The sequence below is a fragment of the Schistocerca serialis genome, chromosome 4 (genome assembly GCF_023864345.2).
Source record: "Schistocerca serialis cubense isolate TAMUIC-IGC-003099 chromosome 4, iqSchSeri2.2, whole genome shotgun sequence".
NCBI classification, from domain to species: domain Eukaryota; kingdom Metazoa; phylum Arthropoda; class Insecta; order Orthoptera; family Acrididae; genus Schistocerca; species Schistocerca serialis.
The window spans coordinates 497,949,487-497,977,213 of NC_064641.1; the positions used below are offsets into that span (position 1 = coordinate 497,949,487).

At 41.8% G+C, this 27,727-nt stretch overlaps 1 protein-coding gene across 1 annotated transcript in view; it reads right to left on the minus strand.

Moving 5' to 3' along the window:
• Positions 1-27,727, minus strand: part of LOC126474572 (sodium channel protein Nach-like) — a 105,393-nt gene that overhangs the window by 62,082 nt on the left and 15,584 nt on the right. Inside the window, exons 4-6 of the mRNA XM_050102049.1 lie at positions 26,820-26,950; positions 2,852-2,960; positions 2,459-2,726 (exon numbers count right to left, since the gene is read on the minus strand). Of these exons, the coding sequence (XP_049958006.1) occupies positions 2,459-2,726; positions 2,852-2,960; positions 26,820-26,950 (508 nt within the window). The remainder of the gene's footprint in view (positions 1-2,458; positions 2,727-2,851; positions 2,961-26,819; positions 26,951-27,727) is intronic.

Genomic DNA, 27,727 nt, shown 5'->3' on the forward strand with positions numbered 1-27,727 from the left:
ACTGGTTTTAAGTGTCAGTAAGAAAGTTTTTACAAGCTGATTCTTGAAAAGAACAAAACCGCAATCAGCCCCTAGTAATAAAGCTATTTATTTACGCAAATAGCGCTGTCATCGGTTTCAGTCCGATAGGGTCTTCATACGGCTGTTCACGTTTATATTACATTTGTCATTATTTACATTAGTTGTCGGTTGTTTTCTCTCCAACGACTAATGTAAACAACAACAGATATAATATAAACGTGAACAGCCATCTGATGATGAACCTGTCGCCATGAAACAGGTAGCGGCGCTATTTTTGTAAATAAATACCATTAATAATAGCATTTCTTCTTCTTTGCAAGACTCCGCCTGTATTTTGTCAACAGCAATTGTTTCTAAAAATTAGTTATCGACAAAAGAGTTAGAGAAACATTTTTGTTCCCAATGCCATTAATACTGAGGCACTACACTGATAAGCCAGAATGTTATGACCACTGCGCACCGTGATGGTGAATGCCACTGGTGGTGCTACGGGCACGTGACGCGGTAACAATAGTATGAAAGCGGAGCAGACACAGACGGGGGATCACCGCAGCGAAGATGTGGGCTGCAAATGGGGAAATCCATAGAGATAAGCGACTTTGACAAAGAGCAGATTATTATTACGCTGAGCCTGTGAACGAGTATCTCGAAAACGGCGAAGCTGGTCGAATAATCACGTGCTACAGTCGTGAGCATCAAGGGAGAGATGTAGAAGGGCGGTGAAACTACCACTAGACCCCAAATAGTTGGACGTCCACGACTCTTCACAGAACATGGGGCTCGGAGGCTTGTTTGCTCTGTAAAGTAGGATAGAAGGTGTTCTGTGGCATCTCTGCCTAAAGAGCACAATGCTGGTGCACGCACAAGTGTTTCGGAGTACATCGTTCACCGTACATTGCTGAACATGGAGCTTCGCAGCAGACCATCCCTACGTGTTCACATGTTGGCCCAACGACATCGTCAATTACGACTGCAGTGGGCACGAGACTATAGGGACTCGACCGTCGATCAATGAAAACGTGTCGCCTCATCGGGTGAATCACATTTTTGCTACACTAATTTGATGGTCGTCACCACAAACGCCATCATCGAAGTGAACGGGGGCACGGAACGTGCAGCGCGGCTCCGACGCATGTTGGTGGCAGCAGTATTATGTTATGGGGGACATTCTCCTGCGTTTCCGTCGGGCTTCCGGTAGTAATCCAAAACATTCTGACACGTGCGAACCACCTGCATCCCTTCATGCAAGATGTCTTCCCCGACGGCGATGTTGTCTTTCAGCAGTGTAGTTGTCTGCGTCCCCGATCCAGAACCGTGTTACAGTGGTGTGAGGAGCATTACACTAAACTCACGTAGATGTCTCGGTGGCCAAATTCGCCTGATGTCAATCCTATCGAACCCATCTGGGTCGATATCGGGAGACATCGTACGGAAATCAGCGACTCGTTATTTATGCGAAGTACATGACCTGTACGTAAATTTCTAATGCCACATACCTCCACAAACCTACCAACAAACTTTCGGATCCCTGATACGCGCGCCGGCCGCGGTGGCCGTGCGGTTCTGGCGCTGCAGTTCGGAACCGCGGGACTGCTACGGTCGCAGGTTCGAATCCTGCCTCGGGCATGGGTGTGTGTGATGTCCTTAGGTTAGTTAGGTTTAAGTAGTTCTAAGTTCTAGGGGACTTATGACCTAAGATGTTGAGTCCCATAGTGCTCAGAGCCATTTGAACCATTGGAGCCCTGATACGCGGAAACAGTGACGTATTTCGTTCCAACGACAAGCTATTAAGCAGATGGTCATAACGTTTTTGCTCATCTGTGTACATTTTGTTTGTAATAATATCAGTTCAAAAATGCATCACTAGGTTTTTAAGAAGTGGAAATGCAGTCAACAAAAAACCATTGTCTTATCTTTTAAATCGTGATACACCAGGAGGAAACGCAGGTTGGTAGAAACAGTACGCGCTATCTACTAATGCATGTTTGAAAGACATTCTCCACGGACTGCCACTTCGATCAAGTCCAGGGACATGCAACAGGATGTCGATAACAAGTTTTGCGAAAAAAAAACAGCACCATTTCTACATACAATCTTTACTTCCTCTAGAAACTCCTGCATCGTAAAATGTTTCAAAATACTGCAGATAGCAAAATTCTGAGGGGCGGGCAATTTTATAGCAGCCTTTCAAGTGCACGACTTGCATTTAGCACCTGCAGCAGCCGGCGTATCGACTGTATCGACGTGTTCAACAACAGACAAGATTTTGGCTTGTAATGACTGTACTTGTAGTCTCGCCACAAGAAATACGAGTGTTCAGTCAGAATTTTTGTCTGAAATAAATGTGACTGTATTATAGTATTTCAAGAAAGATGCAAACAGGCAACATCCAGACTTTGCTATAACTTTAACTCAGAAAAAAAGGATTTATACTCACCAAGTGTAGAGTAGAAGTAAGGCACACATCGACATAAGCGCATTGCGAAATTCGCTCTACAGGTCATTTTGCAAAGATTGACGCTGTACGGCAAATTTCGCTTTTGATCATACAAGTAACAGCCCCTCTGTCGAACAGATAATGCCAGGACTTCAGGTGTCGATACCAGCTGGAAGTTTTTGAACGCGGCGCTCACGACTCTTTTTCCTTCCAGATAGTGGAACCACGTTCCTGTAGCTGCTATCTCATACGGAGAGTGAACAAATATCTGAAAGTTTTCAAATAATTAAAACCAGACGGAGATAGAAACAGATTATTAATACACAACGAGAAAAATATGTCATGTATATCACACAGTTGTTCTGTTTCGTTGTCGTTCACATTCAGACGCACCTGCACCCGTGTCTTCAACTTGTCATACTGCAAATGGCCGTAGCATACTTGATCAGTAACCGAGTTACATTTCCATGGCTCCGAAAATTTCTTTGGCTTTGTCGAATTTCTGGAAAACGGCACGTACATGTATTCATTACTGAGAATGTTTTTCAGCATGGATACAAGTTTCATAGTATTAAATTTCGATCATCATAAATGTATGTGAGCGCAAAAAAATATATAATATTGTAATGTAAAAAACTATTTTTGCTTCGCTTCAGTGAAGTTTAGGCATACCGATACGAATTCAGATGCCATGTGGCAAGAGTTGTTGCTAGGCAAGTACTAATACACGCATAACTATCTGAACAACCTTAATTATGGACGATAAGATTGTTTTGCATACCATTTATCGTAACGCTCTGTCGGGCCCTGTGACAATTGGACAGCACAGTCGCGTGAATGCGTATAACTGGTACCAGCAGACACCGTTAGGGAACACTGACAGATATGTCAATCGTTCGAGGTGAACATTAATAACACAGTGCTTCAAAACTAGGAAACGAATTATAAGAGATGAGACAGAATTTATAGCTTGTAAACTTAAGAGGAGCATTCAAATTAAAACCCATTCTCACTACGACGGGACCTTAGAAGTAGAGGGGCGAAAAGAGTATAAGCACACATTGAGGGCTGCCTACTTCACGAGCACACTTTTCGTTCTCTTTCGATTGACAGGTCCTTTACCTGTTGTTCTGCTGCGAGGATTATGACCTCCTGGGGATAATCCATCATTTTGTTGACAGGTCCTTACCCCATTGTTTGGTTAACTTGTTTTCCAAGAAACACCCACCCCTCTGACTCCCTCTCCTCCTCCCCCATCCTCTCCTCCTCCCACCTCACCCCTCAGGGAACACAACTTGCCAACACAAGCACACTTTTGATATCAGTTTCATTGACTAATTATTGAAATCGATCAAATAATTAACTGATCCCCCTCTGGGAAACCCACAGCCTTGCCCCTTCCCTCCCCCACATGCAAAATGGCGGCAAAAAGACTTCGTTGATCGGCCATTTGGTCGAAAATCGTTTGCAGTGTTGTAAATCAATTTAGATAATGCGTGGAATATTGTTTACTTAAACAATTTATAGCATACAAGACAGTGTATGAAACACAGTTTATTTATTTTTTTACGAAATTTGCTGCGAAATCGATTGCAGTGTATGGAATATTATTTAAACAATATAGACAATGTGTAGAATGATGTTTATTTAAACAATTTATGCAACACAAGGCGGTTTATGGAATATAGATTTATTTAAAGAATATGTGTGGATATCGATTGCAGTATGGAATATTTAAACAAATGCAGCACTCTTCCGTTCTGATTGTGCATGGAAATGCTGAACAGGCTTACTTTATATTTGCTGCTGGAGTCAGGGATGTTAGACTCTTATCTTTTATTTCCCTCATTTCTCGAAGCACACTGGTGTCTAAGCACAGACAGGAAAATCTGAAAAATTATATATCTAAAAGTTCATGACATATATAGAATCCCATCGCCACTTTCTGCAGATGGACAAATTACTAGAACCTCAGCAGCAAACTATTTTGTACAGATCGACAAAAATACAGTAGTCATATTGCACTGACAGTTACACGCTGCGAAATTGGTCACATATCATGAATAGAAAGAAATGCAGTGTAGTAACCACCGTTTGGGGCCTCCCATGCATGTGTCTATCGTCAGGGCAACACCGCGAAAGTCAAAACCTCCCAATGTCCAAATTACAGCTCACATTACTAAATACCACTGACCACAGACAGCATATCGACCTCCTTTGATCTCGCAGCCCCCAAACAAAGAATCAAGTTGTGGCATTCTGTTGGTCAGGGAATTCCAGTCTCGCTTCCTGTCTCCGCCTTTCTCAAGAGCCCATTCCATGCTTGTGTGTGTGAACCAAAATCCCGAAACAAGCAGACAGAGGTTATCATCTTTCCTCATAACACAGTGTTCCTATTTGCTAATGCTGGAGGCAAAGTGAGAGCTGATGCTGTTTCGTATCAAAAAATAGAGTGAAATAAGCCATTTGTACTAGCCTCTAATATTAATTGTTTAAGAATTTATAGGACTCAAATAGATCAATTAAATCACTCACTTCCGCCTTGCAATGATTCCTCTTCGTAGTAAAACTTATTTTCAATGTTTGAGTATCACACACAAATATTATGCAAATCAAGTAATGAAATTTCCACCACTAATAGATCGTTGCACTAAATATATCTGAGGCTTTATAAGCACCAACGTCTCAGAGCACAAATACCCTCCTCCACCAAAACTTTCCACTAAACATACCAGGTGAAAAGAAATCCTACAGATCACTCAAGCCGGCCAAAGTGGCCGTGCGGTTAAAGGCGCTGCAGTCTGGAACCGCAAGAGCGCTACGGTCGCAGGTTCGAATCCTGCCTCGGGCATGGATGTTTGTGATGTCCTTAGGTTAGTTAGGTGTAACTAGTTCTAAGTTCTAGGGGACTAATGACCTCAGCAGTTGAGTCCCATAGTGCTCAGAGCCATTTTTTAGATCACTCAAACTACCGATCGCGAGGCGGGTGCCATTCGCCGTCTACAGGGCAGCATCCATCTGCACCGGTCGGGGAGAGAGAAACACCCACATAGGCCATTCCTGCCCATACCAAATGCATGTGTACACGCAATACAACTATCGGGAACAATAAATTGATAAGTCGGGAATTTGTGGTCACGATTGGGTTCTTAAAAGTATTATAAGATTCCTAAATTGGTTCCCTCTGCTACATTCGGTAGGAGGAGGGGGAAGGTTAGAGTAGTGGTTCTCAAAATGTGCGCCAGGGCGCACTGGTGCGCCGTAGAACATTTACGGGGGCGCCCTATAATATTTTAGGAAAACATATGACCAAATATAAAAGAACTTATACTGTAACTACTCAATTTTATCCATTTCACGACAGTCCTTAAGTTTTGTCGAATATTTCAGTTCGGTTAAGGAATTAAAGTAGCTTACTCCTTGTAGAGTCGACGGTATTCGAACGTTTCATGCCGACTGTCCTCTCTCTTCCACTCCTGCTAATATTAGCTATCTAACAGTAGCGGCTGTATGGGATCTGGGCAAAGATATTTCAAAATTATGAGTGATGATAAAGCCATAGCTGGCCCATCGAGGTCATCCCTTACACTGTTGAGAAGTGTAAGGAATTGTAGGGAAAGTATAATTTGCAGTGGGGCGAGAAAAAAAATTATTCGGGTGGCAGAATTCTGCGGTCCGCAGAAACAGAATGTTCACATAATTGTCCTATTGCTACAAAACAAAATAATACGCAGTGGTGGGAGTGATTAATTCATTTAATAATGAATGTAACTGTTTTTATAAACCTAACACTTTATCCATCGTAAAGTTTAGTATGGCAAACAGGGTAACTTATTTCATATGTTGTAATGAACTTCTACATCTACATCCACATTTACGCTCCGCAAGCCACCCAACGGTGTGTGGCGGAGGGCACTTTACGTGCCACTGTCATTACCTCCCTATCCAGTTCCAGTCGCGTATGGTTCGCGGGAAGAACGACTGCCGGAAATCCTCCGTGCGCGCAGACCAAGACTCCAAACATGGACCGCAAGTTTCTTACAACATAATGCTTCATGGTTATTCATAATTAACAAATGCCTAAAATGTCATTTTCTTCAAACCCCTGCACTAGAACTGAATTACAACACCCTTACTTTAATTCACAATTTTGATAGAAATAATGCGTTTTTAGCGAACAATTTTTACTTCTGTGTGTAAAATATAACTATCTTAGTCGCTGGTCGGTACAAGGCGCACAGGCATCCGTGGATGACCAGCCCCAGTCGTGAAATTTTCCTAACGATCCCCCCTCTCACCACCCTTCGCCCAGTAGGCGCCGTGCAAGTTATTTTAGCGCACCTCGTTCGGAGCCTTCTTTCCGTAACCATACGGTGCGACACTTGTGTCGCTCTTAAAGTTTGTAAGTAAACATTGAGCTAATCCACAGTGTTTTCAAGCTTTAATGGGTATCTGGTCAGATCCAAACGTTCAGAATCAAGAGAAAACGGTGAAAAAATATATGACGACTGACGGATTTTTCCGACGGGAGCTCTTACGGATATTATCTGATCGCGTCGTGCTTTTGTTTCGCATTTTATTTACCTGTAGACGTTTTTCTTTTATGATGGTAGCCTTGCTGAAATTCAGCCTTGTGCGCTATGCATGTGATCAAAACTTGTCCATAGAATTCGGAAGATTTCGAATCGTTCCCAATGATTGCGAATCTATTCCATCTGACTCAAAGTGACGCTGCGACAGCGCATAGGAAGTGAATTGCATATTATTATTGTTGGCCATTACGACCTACTTAGGTATCGCGACAGTGTATCAAAAAATTATAAATACATGTGCAACCAGTCACTTTTCAATATTACACAGATCAGGAAAGTTTTGCATCACCTCTGTTGAGTTCCGGAACTTGTACAGGAAATTGGAATAGAGTTCAACATAAACATCATTTCCGCCCTTTTCATTGCTCATGAAAAACACATATTGAATGTTGAACCACCATACAGAGAGACCTTCAGAGGTGGTGGTGCAGATTGCTGTAACCACCGGTACCTCTAATAATCAGTAGCATGTCCTCTTGCATTGCTGCATGCCTGTATTTGTCGTGGCATACTATCCACAAGTTCATCAAGGCACTGTTGGTCCAGATTGTCCCACTCCTCAACGGCGCTTCGGCGTGGATCCCTCAGAGTTGTTGGTGGGTCACGTCGTCCATAAACAGCCCTTTTCAATCTATCCCAGGCATGTTCGATAGGGTTCATGTCTGGCCACTCTAGTCGAGCGATGTCGTTATCCTGAAGGAAGTCACTCTCAAGATGTGCACGATGGAGGTGCGAATTTTCGTCCATGAAGACGACTGCCTCGACAATATTCTGCCGATGTGGTTGCAGTATCGGTCGGAGAATGACATTCACGTATGGTACCAGCCGTTACGACGCCTTCCATGACCACCGGCGGCGTAGTTCGGTCCCACATAATGCCACCCCAAGTAGAGCAGCGAACCTTCACCTTCCTGCACTCGCTGGACAGTGTGTCTAAGGCGTTCAGCCTGACCGGATTGCCCCCAAACACGTCTCTGACGATTGTCTGGCTGAAGGCATACGCGACACTCATCGGTGAAGAGAACGTGATGCAAATCCTGAGCGGACCATTCGACATTTTGCTGGGCCCATCTGTATCGCGCTGCTTGGTGTCGTGGTTGCAAAGATGGCCCTTGCCACAGACGTCGGGAGTGAAGTTGCTCATCATGCAGCCTACTGAGCACAGTTTGAGTCGTAACATGACGTCCTGTGGCTACACGAAAAGCATTATTCAGCGTTGCTGTGGCGGTCATCCACTGCAGTAGTAGCCCTTGAGCGGCCTGAGCGAGGCAAGTCATCTACATTTCCTGTCTCTCTGTATCTCCTCCCTGTACGAAAACCATCGCTTTCGTTCATTTCGAGACGCCTGGACACTTTCCTTGTTGAGAGGCCTTCCTGGCACAAAGTAAGACTGCGTACGCGATGGAACCGCGGTATTGACCGTCTAGGCATGGTTGAAATGCAGACAACACGAGCCGTGTAGCTCCTCCCTAGTGGAATGACTGGAACTGATCGGCTGTCGGAGCCCCTCCATCTTATGGGCGCTATGTTTACATCTTTAGGCAGGTTTTGTGATATATCTGAACAGTCAAATGGACTGTGTCTGTGATACAATATCCATAGTCAACGTCTATCTCCAGGAGTTCTGGCAACCGGGGTGATGTAAAACTTTTTTTGATGTTTGGATTTTATTGAAAATGCATAACTTTCTGTTGTCAACAAAATATTATTGTAAAGAGAGTACAGGAATGTATCTATGAGAGCTGCTTATTGTTTGACCTCATGAGAGCTGCTTATTGTTTGACCTCGAGTTGTCCGTGACTAAAAGAATTTCGTTTCATGTTCTTTGCTACAGAGGAGTAGCGCATGTGAACATGATCGTTATTGTTTATGAAGCCTTGGTTTCACTTTGACTGGGAGTGAAGATTATCCTTTCCCAGTGTGCTTAGTATTTGTGTATAAAATGGCAACTGAATCTCTGATTCCTAGTAAACTGAGCAATCATTTTAAAACAACCCATTCACATATGAAAGATAAAACTGTAAGCTATTTCAAGAAATTATCTGGACAGAAAACAAGGGCAGCAAATTCTTTTAAAAGTGTAACGTCTGTTTCTGATAAGTCTGTGATCGCTTCCTACCAAGTCTCTGAACTAATGGCAAAGGCTCTACTATACATCAGTCACGTATTTTGCCTGCTTGCAAAAAAAGAAAAAAAAAGTTGTCATGACGATGCTAGGAAAAAAAGCAACTATGAAAATAATCAAGATTCCTTTGTCGAGTGATACAGTTCACAAGCGTATTACAAAAAAAACAAAAAACTACTGATATTGAGAAAAACGTTTGCAGTAATAAACTCAAGCATTCAAACTTTGTTTTCCAAGTTGATGAATCAACAGACATAACCAACCAATCGCAACTTTAAGCCTTTGTCCATTTCATTAATTAAGATCAAATAGTAAATAAGTTTCTTTTTTGCAAAGAATTAAATGTGTCTACTAAATGTGAGGACGTTTTCATATTTTAAATGATTATCTTAATATGTGGCAGTTAACATGGGTTGTTTGTAGGCATTTGTATAGATGGCGCCCCTTCAATGGTAGGCTGTGTTAAGAACCTTATTTCTTTTGTAAAAAAAAATTATGATATTGTCGTAACTCACTGCTTTACTCATAGAGAGGCTCAGTAGCGAAAACATTGGGGAAATAATTGAGAGAAATCTTAGAGCATGTTGTTCAGATGGTAAATTGTATTAAAACAACACCTATCGATTTCGTTTATTCGATATGGAGTCAGAACTCAGAGGGTTGCTTTTATATACAGTAGTCAGATGGTTGTCGAGAGGGGAAGTACTTACCCGTGAGCTCGAGCTATGACAAGAACTTCGTGTGTTTTTCGAAGAAACGAAACATTTACATTTTGCAACCTCCTTCGGAGTACATTTTGGATTGCCAGATTGTAGTATTTGGTCGATATACTTCTGCAGTTCAATATTTTGCAATCTAGCATGCAAGAGCAAGAAGAAAATATCATCACATACACCGACAAAATTAAAGCGTTTCACAGAAAACTACAAATACGGAGAAGAAAAGCTGTTCAAGGTAACTTGGAAATGTTCCCATCGGTAAGGAGCACATGTATAAATGAAATACTTCGAATAATACTAGATCATTTAATAAGTTTAGAAGAGGAACTGAGTTCATATTTCCATCACTCAACACTGAACACTACGATTCGATTCGAAATCCATTCATGAAAACTTCAGGTGATTTTGGCTTACATTAACAGAAGGTGAAGAACTAGTTGTGGACTGATGATTAAGCATAAGGAATTACCTCTTGAAGCCCTTTTGATTTCTTTAAAAGAAATGAACCATGGACCTTGCCGTTGGTGGGGAGGGTTGCATGCCTCAGCGATACAGGTAGCCGTACTGTAGGCACAACCGCAACGGAGGGGCATCTGTTGAGAGGCCAGAACAGTAGCTGCAGGGGCAACAGTCTGAATGATTGACTGGTCTGGAATTGTAACACTAAGCAAAACAGTCTTGCTGTACTGGTACTGCGAACGGCTGAAAGCCAGGGGAAACTACAACCATAATTTTTCCCGAGGCCATGCAGCTTTACTGTATGGTTAAATGATGATGGCGTCCTCTTGGGGAAAGTATTCCGGAGGTCAAATAGTCCCCCATTCGGATCTCCGGGCGGGGACTACTCCGTAGGACGTTGTTATCAGAAGAAAGAAAACTGGCGTTCTACGGATCGGAGCGTGGAATGTCAGATCCCTTAGCCGGCAGGTAGGTTAGAAAATTTAAAAAGGTAAATGGATAGGTTAAAGTTAGATATAGCAGAAATTAGTAAGGTTCGGTGTCAGGAGGAATAATTATTCTGGTCAGGCAAATACCGAGTTATAAATACAAAATCAAATAGAGGTAACGCAGGAATAGGTTTAATAATCAATAAAAAAAATGAAATGCGGGTAAGCTACTACAACCATCATAGTAAACCCATTATTGAGGCCAAGATAGATACGAAGCCCACGCCTACCACAGTAGTACAAGTTTATACGGCATCTAGCTCTGTAGATGACGAAGAGATTGATGAAATGTATCGTTCTGAATCTTCTTAGTGTGTTCATCTCTTGGTTTACCTCTACGATTTTTGCCCTCCACGTTGCCCTCCAGTACTAAATTGGTGATCCCTTGATGCCTTAGAACATGTCCTAACAAACTATCCTTTCTTCTAATCAAGTTGTACCTCAAATCCCTCTTCTCCTCAATTATGTTCAGTACCTCCTCATTAGTTACGTGATCTATCCATCTAATTTTCAGCATTCTTCTGTAACACCAAATTTCGAAAGCTTCTATTCTCTTCTTGCCAAAATATTTATCGTCCACGTTTCACTTTCATACATGGCTACACTCCATATAAATACTTTCAGAAACGACTCCTGACACTTAAATCTATACTCAATGTTAACAAATTTCTCTTCTTCACAAACGTTTTCCCTGTCATTGCCAGTCTACATTTTATATCCTCTCTACTTCGACCATCATCAGTTATTTTGCTCCCCAAATAGCAAAACTCCTTTACTATTTTAAGTGTCTCATTTTCTAATCCAATTCACTCAGCATCAACCGATTTAATTCGACTACATTCCATTATCCTCGTTTTGCTTTTGTTGATGTTCATCTTATATCCTCCTTTCAAGCCACTGTCCATTCCGTTCAGCTGCTCTTCCAGGTCATTTGCTGTATCCGACAGAATGACAATGTCATCGGCATTTGTAGACTTAGAGAACGCTTTTGACAATGTTGACTGGAATACTGTCTTTCAAATTCTGAATGTGGCAGGGGTAATATACAGGGAGGCAAGGCTATTTACAGTTTGTACAGATACCAGTTGGCAGTTTTTATTTCTTCTCCATGGATTTTAATTCCTACTCCGACTTTTTCTTTTGTTTCCTTCACTGCTTGCTCAAAATACAGATTGAATAACATCGAGGATAGGCTACAACCCTGTCTCACTCCCTTCCCAACCACTGCTTCCCTTTCATGTCCCTCGACTCTTACAACTGCCATCTGGTTTCTGTACAACCTGTAAATAGCCTTTCGCTCCCTGTATATTACCCCTTCCACCTTCAGAATTTGAAAGAGAGTATTCCAGTCAACATTTTCAAAAGCTTTCTCTAAGTCTACAAATGCTAGAAACGTAGGTTTGCCTTTCCTTAATCTATTTTCTAAGATAAGTCGTAGGGCCAGTATTGCCTCACGTGCTCCAACATTTCTGCGAAATCCAAACTGATCTTCCCCGAAGTCGGCTTCTACCAGTTTTCCCATTTGTATGTAAAGAATTCGTGTTAGTATTTTACAACCATGACTTATTAAGCTGACAGTTCGGTAATTTTCACATCTGTCAACATCTGCTTTCTTTGGGATTGGAATTATTATATTCTTCTTGAAGTCTGAGGGTATTTCGCCGGTCTCATACATCTTGCTCACCAGATGGTAGACTTTTGTCAGGGCTGGCTCTCCCAAGGCTATCAGTAGTTTTAATGGAATGTTGTCTACTCCTGGGGCCTTGTTTCGACTCAGGTCTTCCAGTGCTCTGTCAAAGTCTTCACGCAGTATCATATCTCCAATTTCATCTTCATCTACATCCTCTTCCAGTTCCATAATATTGTCCTCAAGAACATCACCCTTGAGTAGACTCTCTATGTACTTCTTCCAACCTTCTGCTTTCCCTTCTTTGCTCAGAACAGCTTTTCCATCTGAGCTCTTGATAGTCATGCAAGTGATTCTATTTTCTCCAAAGGTATCTTTAATTTTCCTGTAGGCAGTATCTATCTCACACCTAGTAATATATGCCTCTACATCCTTACATTTGTCCTCTAGCCATCCCTGCTTAGCCATTTTGCACTTCATGTCAGCCTCATTTTTGAGACGTTTGTATTCCTTTTTGCCTGCTTCATTTACCGCATTTTTGTATTTTCTCCTTTCATCAATTAAATTCAATATATCTTCTGTTACCCAAGGATTTCTACTACCCCTTGTCTTTTTACCTACTTGATCCTCTGCTGCCTTCACTATTTCATCTCTCAAAGCTACTCATTCTTCTTCTGTATTTCTTTCACCCACTCTTGTCAATCGTTCCCTAATGCTCTCCCTGAAACTCTCTACAACCTCTAGTTCTGTCAGTTTATTCAGGTCCCATCTCCTTAAATTCCAACCTTTTTTGCAGTTTCTTCAGTTTTAATCTACAGGTCATAACCAATACATTGTAGACAGAGTCCACATCTGCCCCTGGAAATGTCTTACAATTTAAGACCTGCTTCCTAAATCTCTGTCTTACCATTATATAATCTATTTGAAACCTTCCAGTATCTCTGGACTTCTTCCATGTATACAACCTTCTTTCATGATTCTTGAACTAAGTGTTAGCTATGATTAAGTTATGCTCTGTGTAAAATTCTACCAGGCAGCTTCCTCTTTCATTCCTTACCCCCATTCAATATTCACCTACTATGTTTCCTTCTCTTTCTTTCCCTACTATCGAATTCCAGTCACCCATGACTATTAGATTTTCGACTCCCTTCACTATCTGAATAATTCCTTTTATCTCATCATACCTTTCATCAATCTCTTCGTCATCTGCAGAGCTAGTTGGCATATAAACTTGTACTACTGTGGAAGGCGTGGGCTTGGTATCTATCGTGGCCACAATAATGCGTTCACTATGCTGTTTGTAGTAGCTTACCCGCATTCCTATTTTTTTAATTCGTTATTAAACCTACTCCAGCATTACCCCTATTTGATTTTGTATTTATAGCCCCGTATTCACCTGACCAGAAGTCTTGTTCCTCCTACCACCAAACCTCACTAATTCCCACTATATCTAACTTGAATCTATCCATTTACCATTTCAAATTTTCTAACCTACCTGCCGGCTAAGGGATCTGACATTCCACGCTCCAATCCGTAAAACGCCAGTTTTCTTTCTCCTGATAACGACGTCCTCCTCAGTAGTCCCCGCCCGGAGATCCGAATGGGGGATTATTTTACCTCTGGAATATTTTCCCCAAGAGGACGCCATTATTATTTAACCATACAGTAAAGCTGCATGAACTCGTGAAAAATTACGGCTGTAGTTTCCCCTTGCTTTAAGCTGTTCGCAGTACCAGCACAGCAAGGATGCTTTGGTTAGTGTTACAAGACCACATCAGTCAATCATCCAGGCTGTTGCCCCTGCAACTACTGACAAGACTGCTGCCCCTCTTCAGGAACCACACGTTTGTGTCGCCTCTCAACAGATACCCCTTCGTTGCGGTTGCACCTACAGTATGGCTATCTGTATCGCTGAGGCATGCAACCATCCCCACCAACGGCAAGGTCCATGGTTCATTTCTTTTAAAGAAATCAAAAAGGCTTCAAGGGACAATTCCTTATGCTTAATCATCAGTCCACAATCAGTTCTTCACCTTCTGTTAATGTTAAGCCTAAATCACCTGAAGTTTCCATGAATGGGTTTCGAATCGAATCATACTGTTCAGTGTTGAGTGATGGAAATATGAACTCAGTTCCTCTTCTAAACTTATTAAATGATCTAGTACTATTCGAAGTATTTCATTTATACATGTGCTCCTTACCGACGGGAACATTTCCAAATTACCTTGAACAGCTTTTCTTCTCCGTATTTGTAGTTTTCTGTGAAACGCTTTAATGTGAGGATATTTTCTTCTTGCTCTTGCATGCTAGATTGCAAGACATTGAACTGCAGAAGTATATCGACCAAATACTACAATCTGGCAATCCAAAATGTACTCCGAAGGAGGTTGCAAAATGTAAATGTTTCGTTTCTTCGAAAAACACACGAAGTTCTTGTCACAGCTCGAGCTCACGGGTAAGTACTTCCCCTCTCGACAACCACCTGACTACCGTGTGTAAAAGCAACCCTCTGTGTTCTGACTCCATATCGAATAAACGAAATTGACAGGTGTTGTTTTAATACAATTTACCATCTGAACAACATGCTCTAAGATTTCTCTCAATGGTTTTCCCAATGTTTTTGCTACTGAGGCCTCTCTATGAGTAAAGCAGTGAGTTACGACAATATCATAATTTTTTTTTTACAAAAGAAATAAGGCTCTTAACACAGCCTACAAGTGAAGGGGCGCCATCTATACAAATGCCTACACACAACCCATGTTAACTGCCACTTATTAAGATAATCATTTAAAATGTGCAAAACGTCCTCACATTTAGTAGACAAATTTAATTCTTTGCAAAAAAGAAACTCATTTACTATTTGATCTTAATTAATGAAATGGACAAAGGCTTAAAGCTGCGATTGGTTGGTTATGTCTGTTGATTCATCAACTTGGAAAACAAAGTTTGAATGCTTGAGTTTATTACTGCAAACGTTTTTCTCAATACCAGTAGTTTTTTTTTTTTTTTTTTTTTTTTTTTTGTAATACGCTTGTGAACTGTATCACTCGACAAAGGAATCTTGATTATTTTCATAGTTGCTTTTTTTCCTAGCAACGTCATGACAACTTTTTTTTTTCTTTTTTTGCAAGCAGGCAAAATACGTGACTGATCTATAGCATAGCCTTTACCATTAGTTCAGAGACTTGGTAGGAAGCGATCACAGACTTATCAGAAACAGACGTTACACTTTTAAAAGAATTTGCTGCCCTTGTTTGCTGTCCAGATAATTTCTTGAAATAGCTTACAGTTTTATCTTTCATATGTGAATGGGTTGTTTTAAAATGATTGCTCAGTTTACTAGGAATCAGAGATTCAGTTGCCATTTTATACACAAATACTAAGCACATTGGGAAAGGATAATCTTCACTCCCAGTCAAAGTGAAACCATAACTTAAGTAGCTTTCATTGTATTTACGAGTAGGCCGCTGCTTGCTTTTATACTTGCACTTAGCGTTTGTTCACTTCCAGAATCGGATTCTTCAACGGGACGCTCGTATTTCAGATATCTGTCTATTTTATTGGATTTTATTTTGCATATAAGATTCACTTCCAGCGCTTTCAAAATAATCACTACCCTGTACACAAAACACAAGCCCCACGACCGCTAAAAACACCTCACTGACATATCACTTGAAAGCTCAAGTGCACAACAATGGAAACGCGTTTTCCTTCCGGGCCTGGATTCTTGTTTCCTCCATGGGTTAATAGTGCTGCGAACGATAATTTTCAAGTTCCGTTAACCTTGCTGGAAGCTTCTGTCATTAATCCGCTAGATCACTCAACAGCAGTGGAAATGACGCTCAGCACTAGCAAGGCTTCATAAACAATAACGATCACGTTCACATGCGCTACTCCTCTGTAGCAAAGAACATGAAACGAAATTCTTTTAGTCACAGACAACTCGAGGTCAAACAATAAGCAGCTCTCATAGATACATTCCTGTACTCTCTTTACAATAATATTTTGTTGACAACAGAAAGTTATGCATTTTCAATAAAATCCAAACATCAAAAAAAGTTTTACATCACCCCGGTTGCCAGAACTCCTGGAGATAGACGTTGACTATGGATATTGTATCACAGACACAGTCCATTTGACTGTTCAGATATATCACAAAACCTGCCTAAAGATGTAAACATAGCGCCCATAAGATGGAGGGGCTCCGACAGCCGATCAGTTCCAGTCATTCCACTAGGGAGGAGCTACACGGCTCGTGTTGTCTGCATTTCAACCATGCCTAGACGGTCAATACCGCGGTTCCATCGCGTACGCAGTCTTACTTTGTGCCAGGAAGGCCTCTCAACAAGGAAAGTGTCCAGGCGTCTCGAAATGAACGAAAGCGATGGTTTTCGTACAGGGAGGAGATACAGAGAGACAGGAAATGTAGATGACTTGCCTCGCTCAGGCCGCTCAAGGGCTACTACTGCAGTGGATGACCGCCACAGCAACGCTGAATAATGCTTTTCGTGTAGCCACAGGACGTCATGTTACGACTCAAACTGTGCTCAGTAGGCTGCATGATGAGCAACTTCACTCCCGACGTCCATGGCAAGGGCCATCTTTGCAACCACGACACCAAGCAGCGCGATACAGATGGGCCCAGCAAAATGTCGAATGGTCCGCTCAGGATTTGCATCACGTTCTCTTCACCGATGAGTGTCGCGTATGCCTTCAGCCAGACAATCGTCAGAGACGTGTTTGGGGGCAATCCGGTCAGGCTGAACGCCTTAGACACACTGTCCAGCGAGTGCAGGAAGGTGAAAGTTCGCTGCTCTACTTGGGGTGGCATTATGTGGGACCGAACTACGCCGCCAGTGGTCATGGAAGGCGTCGTAACGGCTGTACCATACGTGAATGTCATTCTCCGACCGATAATGCAACCACATCGGCAGAATATTGTCGAGGCAGTCGTCTTTATGGACGAAAATTCGCACCTCCATCGTGCACATCTTGAGAGTGACTTCCTTCAGGATAACGACATCGCTCGACTAGAGTGGCCAGACATGAACCCTATCGAACATGCCTGGGATAGATTGAAAAGGGCTGTTTATGGACGACGTGACCCACCAACAACTCTGAGGGATCCACGCCGAAGCGCCGTTGAGGAGTGGGACAATCTGGACCAACAGTGCCTTGATGAACTTGTGGATAGTATGCCACGACAAATACAGGCATGCAGCAATGCAAGAGGACATGCTACTGATTATTAGAGGTACCGGTGGTTACAGCAATCTGCACCACCACCTCTGAAGGTCTCTCTGTATGGTGGTTCAACATTCAATATGTGTTTTTCATGAGCAATGAAAAGGGCGGAAATGATGTTTATGTTGAACTCTATTCCAATTTCCTGTACAAGTTCCGGAACTCAACAGAGGTGATGCAAAACTTTCCTGATCTGTGTAATATTGAAAAGTGACTGGTTGCACATGTATTTATAATTTTTTGATACACTTTTGCGATACCTAAGTAGGTCGTAATGGCTAACAATAATAATATGCAATTCACTTCCTATGCGCTGTCGCAGCGTCACTTTGAGTCAGATGGAATAGATTCGCAATCATTGGGAACGATTCGAAATCTTCCGAATTCTATGGACAAGTTTTGATCACATGCATAGCGCACAAGGCTGAATTTCAGCAAGGCTACCATCATAAAAGAAAAACGTCTACAGGTAAATAAAATGCGAAACAAAAGCACGACGCGATCAGATAATATCCGTAAGAGCTCCCGTCGGAAAAATCCGTCAGTCGTCATATATTTTTTCGCCGTTTTCTCCTGATTCTGAACGTTTGGATCTGACCAGAAATCCATCAAAGCTTGAAAACCCTGTGGATTAACTCAATGTTTACTTACAAACTTTAAGGGCGACACAAGTGTCGCACCGTATGGTTAAAGAAAGAAGGCTCCGAACGAGGTGCGCTAAAATAACTTGCACAGCGCCTACTGGGCGAAGGGTGGTGAGAGGGGGGATGGTTAGGAAAATTTCACGACCGGGGCTGGTCATCCACTGATGCCTGTGCGCCTTGTACCGACCAGCGACTAAGATAGTTATATTTTAAACACAGAAGTAAAAATGGTTCTCTAAAAACGCATTATTTCTATCAGTAATTGTGGAATTAAAGTAAGGGTGTTGCAATGCAGTTCTAGTGCAGGGAGTTGAAGAAAATGACATTTTAGGCATTTTTTAATTATGAATGACCACGAAGCATTATGTTGTAAGAAACTTACAGACTATGTTTGGAGTCTTGGACTGCAAGTTCTTTACAACATATCAAATAAGTTTCTGTGTTTGCCATACGAAACTTTACCATGGATAAAGCGTTACATTTATAACTAGAAATACATACATTATTAAACAAATTAAGCAATCCCACTACTGCATATGTTTTGATCGTAGCAATGGGACAATTATGTGACCATTCTGTTTCTCTGGACCGCAGCATTCTGCTACTCGAATAATTATTTATCTTATCCCACTGCGAATTACAAGTTTATTAGAATTCCTTACACTTCTCGGTTGTATAAGGAATAACCTCGATGGGTTAGCAATGGCTTTATCATCGCTCATTATTTTGAAATAACTTTGCCCAGATCCCATACAGCCGCCGCTGATAGATAGCTAAGATTAGCAGCAATGGAAGAGAGAAGACAGTCGCCATGAAACGTTCCGAATACTGTTGACTCTACAAGGAGAGTAAGCCACCTTATTTCCTTTACCAAACTGAAATATTCGACAAATTTTAAGGAATCGCTCTGTATTATACTTGTCGTGAAATGGATAAAATTGAGTAGTTACAGTATAAGTTCCTTTATATTTGGCCATATGTTTTCCTAAAATATTATAGGGCGCCCCCGTAAATGTTCTACGGCGCACCAGTGCGCCCTGGCGCACATTTTGAGAACCACTACTCTAACCTACCTCCTCCTCCTCCTTCCGAATGTAGCAGAGGGAACCAATTTAGGAATCTTATAATACTTTTAAGAACCCAATCGTGACCACAAATTCCCGACTTATCAATTTATTGTTCCCGATAGTTGTATTGCGTGTACACATGCATTTGGTATGGGCAGGAATGGCCTATGTGGGTGTTTCTCTCTCCCCGACCGGTGCAGATGGATGCTGCCCTGTAGACGGCGAATGGCACCCCCCCTCGCGACCGGTAGTTTGAGTGATCTGTAGGATTTCTTTTCACCTGGTATGTTTAGTGGAAAGTTTTGGTGGAGGAGGGTATTTGTGCTCTGAGACGTTGGTGCTTATAAAGCCTCAGATATATTTAGTGCAACGATCTATTAGTGGTGGAAATTTCATTACTTGATTTGCATAATATTTGTGTGTGATACTCAAACATTGAAAATAAGTTTTACTACGAAGAGGAATCATTGCAAGGCGGAAGTGAGTGATTTAATTGATCTATTTGAGTCCCATAAATTCCTAAACAATTAATCTTAGAGGCTAGTACAAAGGGCTTATTTCACTCTATTTTTTGATACGAAACAGCATCAGCTCTCACTTTGCCTCCAGCATTAGCAAATAGGAACACTGTGTTATGAGGAAAGATGAAAAGCTCTGTCTGCTTGTTTCGGGATTTTGGTTCACACACACAAGCATGGAATGGCCTCTTAAGAAAGGCGGAGACAGGAAGCGAGACTGGAATTCCCTGACCAACAGAATGCCACAACTTGATTCTTTGTTTGGGGACTGCGAGATCAAAGGAGGTCGATATGCTGTCTGTGGTCAGTGGTATTTAGTAATGTGAGCTGTAATTTGGACATTGGGAGGTTTTGACTTTCGCGGTGTTGCCCTGACGATGGACACATGCATGGGATGCCCCAAACGGTGGTTACTACACTGCATTTCTTTCTATTCATGATATGTGACCAATTTCGCAGCGTGTAACTGTCAGTGCAATATGACTACTGTATTTTTGTCGATCTGTACAAAATAGTTTGCTGCTGAGGTTCTAGTAATTTGTCCATCTGCAGAAAGTGGCGATGGGATTCTATATATGTCATGAACTTTTAGATATGTAATTTTTCAGATTTTCCTGTCTGTGCTTAGACACCAGTGTGCTTCGAGAAATGAGGGAAATAAAAGATAAGAGTCTAACATCCCTGACTCCAGCAGCAAATATAAAGTAAGCCTGTTCAGCATTTCCATGCACAATCAGAACGGAAGAGTGCTGCATTTGTTTAAATGTTCCATACTGCAATCGATATCCACACATATTCTTTAAATAAATCTATATTCCATAAACCGCCTTGTGTTGCATAAATTGTTTAAATAAACATCATTCTACACATTGTCTATATTGTTTAAATAATATTCCATACACTGCAATCGATTTCGCAGCAAATTTCGTAAAAAAATAAATAAACTGTATTCCATACACTGTCTTGTATCCTATAAATTGTTTTAAGTAAACAATATTCCACGCATTATCTAAATTGATTTACAACACTGCAAACGATTTTCGACCAAATGACCGATCAACGAAGTCTTTTTGCCGCCATTTTGCATGTGGGGGAGGGAAGGGGCAAGGCTGTAGGTTTCCCAGAGGGGGATCAGTTAATTATTTGATCGATTTCAATAATTAGTCAATGAAACTAATATCAAAAGTGTGCTTGTGTTGGCGAGTTGTGTTCCCTGAGGGGTGAGGTGGGAGGAGGAGAGGATGGGGGAGGAGGAGAGGGAGTCAGAGGGGTGGGTGTTTCTTGGAAAACAACCAAATAATAGGTTAAGGACCTGTCGACCCAAATGATGGATTATCCCCAGGAGGTCATAATGTTTGCAGCAGAACAATAGGTTGAGGACCTGTCAATCGAAAGAGAAAGGAATGTGTGTCCCTGAAGTAGCCAACCCTCAATGTGTGCTTATACTCTTTTCGCCCCTCTACTTCTAAGGTCCCGTCGTAGTGGGAATGGGTTTTAATTTGAATGCTCCTCATAAGTTTACAAGCTGTAACTTCTGTCTCATCTCTTATAGCGCGCTTTTTCTACAATACCACAAAACTGTTCCAGTTTACATATGTTTTGACTGTATTTTATTTCAGTCATTCTGTATGTGTGTTGCAGGAACAGTAGAAACATTAGCCAATGGACTGAAACGTGTTAATGTCGGTTTAGAACCTGATACAGACACCAGAGTGGTTGTGGAAAAAGCAAAATATATGGAGGTGTATGAAGCTGTGGTAATACACTGCTTGGATGTGTTCCAGCAACAGAAAAAACAATGTGTGAAACAACAAAACAGGGATCCTCTCTTGCGACTAATAGTCTGTGGGATATTGTCCTCCTACAGTACAGGTGATGAACCTTTACTCTGATCTGTGGAAGAGACTTCGATCTCAAGCCACCTGCTTCAGTGAACCAGTATTTGTATATTTAATAGGATCGCCACATATGCTCAGTGACACCACACAGACAGTATTTGTTTTTGACATATATATCAGAAGAGAGGGCTGTGGTAATATCTTATCGATTTCGCTAATGGGTGATGTTAGGAGAGTTTCATAGTTCGTAGTCTTTTTTTGTTGGATTGTACAAAATAACGATAACAGTGAGAATGTTTGGTTGTCAAATGTGAATGCACCCTGAGGGACGCAGATGTCCCTATGGCTGCAGTACCTGTATGTAGCTTGGATACACACCATAATGCACTAGCAAAATCCTCATCCTTCTTCCAGTTCACATAACTGCTTGTACTGTCTTTTTCTACTACTACCTCGTGTTGCAAGAGAAAGACAGGTCTGAAAGATCAGATACCATCTTCATATGGTCAAGTCTAACCAGCCATTGACCTCCTTCTTCTGTGTGGATGCGCACGTATTGCCTGAACTCTTACGGGACACGGTAAGATTGTCTGCCGCAAGTAATGAGTGTAATGGGCAGGGGCACTATGAATGTAGTGTGTGGACATTAAGTTGGGAATGTGGGTCTCACGGGGAGCGTGCAAGGGATAAGTCCCTGCAGTCGCACTATCCTCTGTATCCTTGGTGGCTCATATGCATAGAGCATCGGCTATGTAAGCAGGAGATCCCGAGTTCGAATCTCGGTCGGGGAACACATTTTCAACTGTCCTCATTGATGTATATCAACGACTGTCGGCAGTGTAGCGTCTTGATTTAATTATCATTTCAAAGGTTCGTTTGGTCCTGCTCTTACACATCGAACACAGTTGGTAGAACTATGACACCACGTTCCCATTTCCACCAAGCAGTTAAAAAAGACGGTCCTGTCGCACTAACACGGTTCACCCAGTTTATCCACAGGATACAGAAGGTGGTAGATATAGCTCTCTCTGACTTCTGCTCAGTCCTGACTTAAACTGGGTCTATAACATGGACAAAGCTGCAGAGATGGCTGGGCAGAGACTGAGGAACAGTTAGAAGATACAAAGGGACTGTCTAAAAAAACCACATTGGAGTTTTACTGTAGCAGATAGGTTCATAAAAAGATGACTCGTTTTGAGATTTGAGCGTGGCACGAATATGACTCACCAGTGGCTGTGATCATTAAAGACATCTCCATAGGATCCAATGCATGTATGTGGTTGAATGTAAAACTTGATTCCAAATCGCAGTCAGCATTTCTACCAGAAAGCGTAACACTATTAGTGACTGTTATGTGTGCCAGTAGAATCAAGACCGCTTTTTATGCAGGGTGATGGTAACATAGTCGCTGTGAACATGTTTTTAATAGCGTGGCCTTATGCGAAATGTATGTTGCCGGTGGTAGAATCCTTCTGGGGTCAGCTTCAAATGTTGGTTCTCAATAGCATCCCTCGAGAAGAACATCATCTTCTTTTGAGGGATTCCCATGTGAACTACCTGGTGAGTGTAATCTGACTACTGAGAAAGAAAGATTACTCGCCTTGCAAAGAGACTCTCATGATCAATTTCATTTATTAGCCTGTCAATTTGATATCAGTAACATGCCGCCTGGTGAGTAGAAGCGGTGTCTAGGGTACCACGGAAATAATTCTTGACAGGCGTTTTTTTATGCTGTGGTGATACCTTTTAAGGGTATTTCAATCTTCCGCCTACACAGGAAGAGTTAACGATCGTAATAAAATCTGATGCATTAACGAATTTATAATGTGATATGTAGTAAAAACCTGATATTTACAACTTCTGTGTACACATCTCCAATGTGGAGAGGCAATTGGTTGCCTGTCACAGGACGCCTCCTACTTTCGAATTCTCTCTTAAGGGGAGTAGGACGTCAAACGGGCCGACTTGGAGCAGGAGAGGCACCACAGGACATTTTAATTTCCACTGTCTATACTTTTACAAATAAATTCATAAAACTTTGTCAGCATGACCAGGAGGGATTCAGGAATCACACTCATAGCAGTGGAAGTTCAAAAACATAACAAAATAATTTTTTTTACATGTGAAATTTCATCATTTTTTCCGCTTACTATTGGCTGCATTTGTTGCTATTGGTACACTTTTCTTCATAAGTAAGAGAGACTGTTCGATGAATTTTGCACAGCATACAAAGCATACTTACAGGTGTATGAAACTCTAGAATCTATTTAATTTATGAAAAAATGAATGAGCTGTTACGTTTTAAACTTTATGTTTAGAAAAAATCAAACTTTGTAGTTAATTATCTCAATTTTTACCACAGTTTTTAATAGACTTGGGTAATTCTAGAGTTTCATACACCTGTAAGTATGATTTGTATGCTGTGCAAAATTCATCAAAGAATCTCTTTTACGTGTGAAGAAAAATGTACCTATAGCAACAAATGCAGCCAATAGTAAGCGGAAAAATGATGAAATTTCACATGTAAAAAAAATTATTTTGTTATGTTTTTGAACTTCCACTGCTATGAGCGTGAATCCCGAATCCTTCCTGGTCATGCTGACAAAGTTTTATCAATTTCTTTGTAAAAGTATAGACAGTGGAAATTAAAATGTCCTGTGGTGCCTCTCCTGCTCCAAGTCGGCCCGTTTGACGTCCTACTCCCCTTAAGAGAGAATTCGAAAGTAGGAGGCGTCCTGTGACAGTGTTAGATCTTAGCAATTACCTGATTAGAAAATATTTAGAGAAAATGTGGCCTATTGCATACTGTCACATAATTTTCACAAGTAACGATACTTCAGCAATGTGAAAAGCGTGTATGCCTCGATTTCCTCTGTATTAGAAAATGATTTGTATAAAAGGGGGATATCTACATCTCATGTGAGAAATTCGAGGTGTGTGGTCTACAACAACGCTGCCTCAGGTTGGGTAAAGTGGATTTTTAAACTGGGGGTTCTATGTCGGAGTGGAATTAGTTAGAACTTATGTACACATACAAGCTGCAACTGCTTGTTTCGCAGTGCACTGCTGCTGGCTGCAGCACTGGTCACGAGGAGTTGGGAACCAGAAGCAGTGGATTATCTCAACCTGTGATGGGTACAAAGAACGTGCCAACTTGTCTGATCTTGCACATGGCAGCGAGGGCTGGCGATGTGACCAGTCCGCTGGGTGGAGCAACAGAAGCAGATGTGTATGTGGTGCGTAAGAGAAGATTGAAAATAATAGGTGTTTGCAGTGGCCGTATTGATAACGTCCGAAGTCCTACCAATCCAATCATCCCTGGATGCCCTCAATGGCCGAGGGGGGCGCACTCTGGCATACGCGTGCGTCTATGACTGCGGCTGCGATTGCAGCAGTAGTTTTCACTGACCTGTGAGCATTGGCACTGGCAGCACACCGCGTGTGGAACTCAGGAGGTGAGTGCGCGGGATGTGAGAGTGTTTCAGCAATCTCAGGCATCTAGCCTTGACATCTACTGTTAGTGACTGGATCGTGGTTTAAGTGTGTCGTGTCTAGCGCTTCTCGATACATTGCAGTGAACACTGTCTTGCAGAGGTATTTGTTTATGTTGTTACTATTTCATCACATGGTAGACCTTTCCTCCTACTTCCTAATGTAGCAGAAAGGATCAACTTAGGATTCTATAGTGCTTTAAAACCCCGTCATGATGTCAGATTCCTGGTTGCTCAATCTATTGTTTCCAAGACTTGTATTGCAAACAAGCATCTCTCCAACTTCCCCCGCAAATTGTTTAAGGACATAGCATGCAACTGAACTGAAATTTGAACATGTTGGACTTCCTACCAAATGACCCCATCGTGGCGCCCAAGCGAACACCTCTTGGACACCGGCATGTGTCACGGCCGCTGACGGACGCATCGCTTTGTGGACACCTGAGCAGCCTGCATGAGCGGTGGTGCGAGCCTGTGCTCTGTGCGGGCCAGTGAATGGCTGACGGTGGACAGTCTGTGCTTCACGACTGAAAGATTTTTAACAGTGTAATTACATGTGATGACTGTTTCATGATGGTATTCTTTGTTCGATTAGAATAAAAAAAAGCGATCGATTTAATTATTTCTTTTCGATGCATTTTACAAGACCTGCATCTTCCCAAACAGTAAAGAATGATGAACAAGAAAGATCTAGCTCCCACAAAATGCTATGAGTTTGAATTCTCTATCATGAGATCCTCCCTCTCCGGCACAGAGCCACTAAATTCTGGGTGGGGTGGGAGGGCTGAGGAGAGGGAAGTGGAGGGATGAGGATTTGCCAAAGGGGGAGGGGTGAATTAATTTATCAATTTAATTAATTAGTCAATCAAACTGATAGAGCGGGAGGGGGCTATTCAAATAACTCAGACCTGAAAGTGTACCTGTATCGGCGTGGGGGAGGGGTGAGGATCAGAGGTTTCCTGTGGGTTGGGCGGAGGAGAGGGAGGAGTGGTGGGGAGATTTCTCAGAAGAAGAGATTATCCTAAGGGGTCATAATCGTCTTAGGAGAACAATAGGTTAAGGACCTGTCAATCAAAAGAGAAAAATAGATTTACTCCTGAATGTATACTTGCCCTTGATGTAGCCAACGCAAACTAACAAACGCCCCTTGTGCTGTCTGTCACCCTACTCACAGCGATCAACGCTATTGTTCAAGTATTCGGAGTTATTACACGCACTTAATTCGCTACATTGCTAGACAATGATTATCTTACAGATGAAATAATGTAACTCTTAGAATAAGTACTAGTAAAACTAGCTTATAGTAGTAATATGCAAACTGCAGTTGCGCTGACTAAGACACAGACATAACACCACGATTAGAAACTGTTTGTGCCTATATTCTTTTCTTTACTGGATACTTAGAATATAAACAGGCTTAGCAAAACGTCATTTGAAGCGTTGTTTTGTGTGAGTAGATACCATAAATACGTCGTTGGGATCAATTACTAACATGTGAGAAGCTTACTTTTTAAATGTCGAATAATGGACTAATTAATTGGTTACTTACATTGGTTCCAAAGCCACAGCAATTGAAGATGCTAGCGAGAAACATAAGCCAAATTCTGTGAAAACACTTTCAAATTCCTTATCCGTGAGGAGGGAGCGGAACTGTTTGGAAGGTTTGTAGCGTATGTGTGTCTGTTAACAAACAAAATCTATTTTATACACTAATAATTTGCTAACGATAATATTATGATGATGGACACAAGCCATATATAACGGACAGTCAAATGACATGAGACAAATGAAAAAAGGTAAGTAAACTGCTCATTATTTCAAAAGAAATCGCCATAACTGTCAATACATTCATCCCATTGTGAAACACGATGGTCAGTACCTTAATGGAAAAAGTTTGCGATTGCCTGAGGCAACGTGATTGCAACCTATGGGTGCAACTCTTAGTCTGAAGCAAATCGATGACAACGAATGTCTTTTCTCTGGCTCCAGAAATATGAAAATAGCGTGCGGATTAATGGCCACTGTATGGAAGACGTGTAAGAGCATCCCAGCGGAACTTCTGCACCGTAGGCGAAATAATCGTGGGAAAGGTGGAGGGGCACTATCATGCAAGAGAATGATAACGTCTGTCAACATTCCGGGGCGTTCCAACTTAATGTTGCGCTTCAGTTTTGCAAAGCTTACACGTACCGCTGAGCGTTAAGTGAAGCGCACCATTAAGTTCAAACGCCCTTTTCTGTTGCAGGACGATGGCTGCCCTCGCGTTTCTAAGTTTGTTTTGACTACGGTGCGCAGATTTCACCGGGACGCCCTTACACTTTCTCCATACAATCCCAATCTCTCCCTACCCAATTTCCACATTTTTGGAGCCCTGAAAGGAGACATTCGTAGCCGTCGATTTGCTTCAGACTAAGAGTTGCACCCACAGGTTGCAATCATGTTTCCGCAGGCAATCGC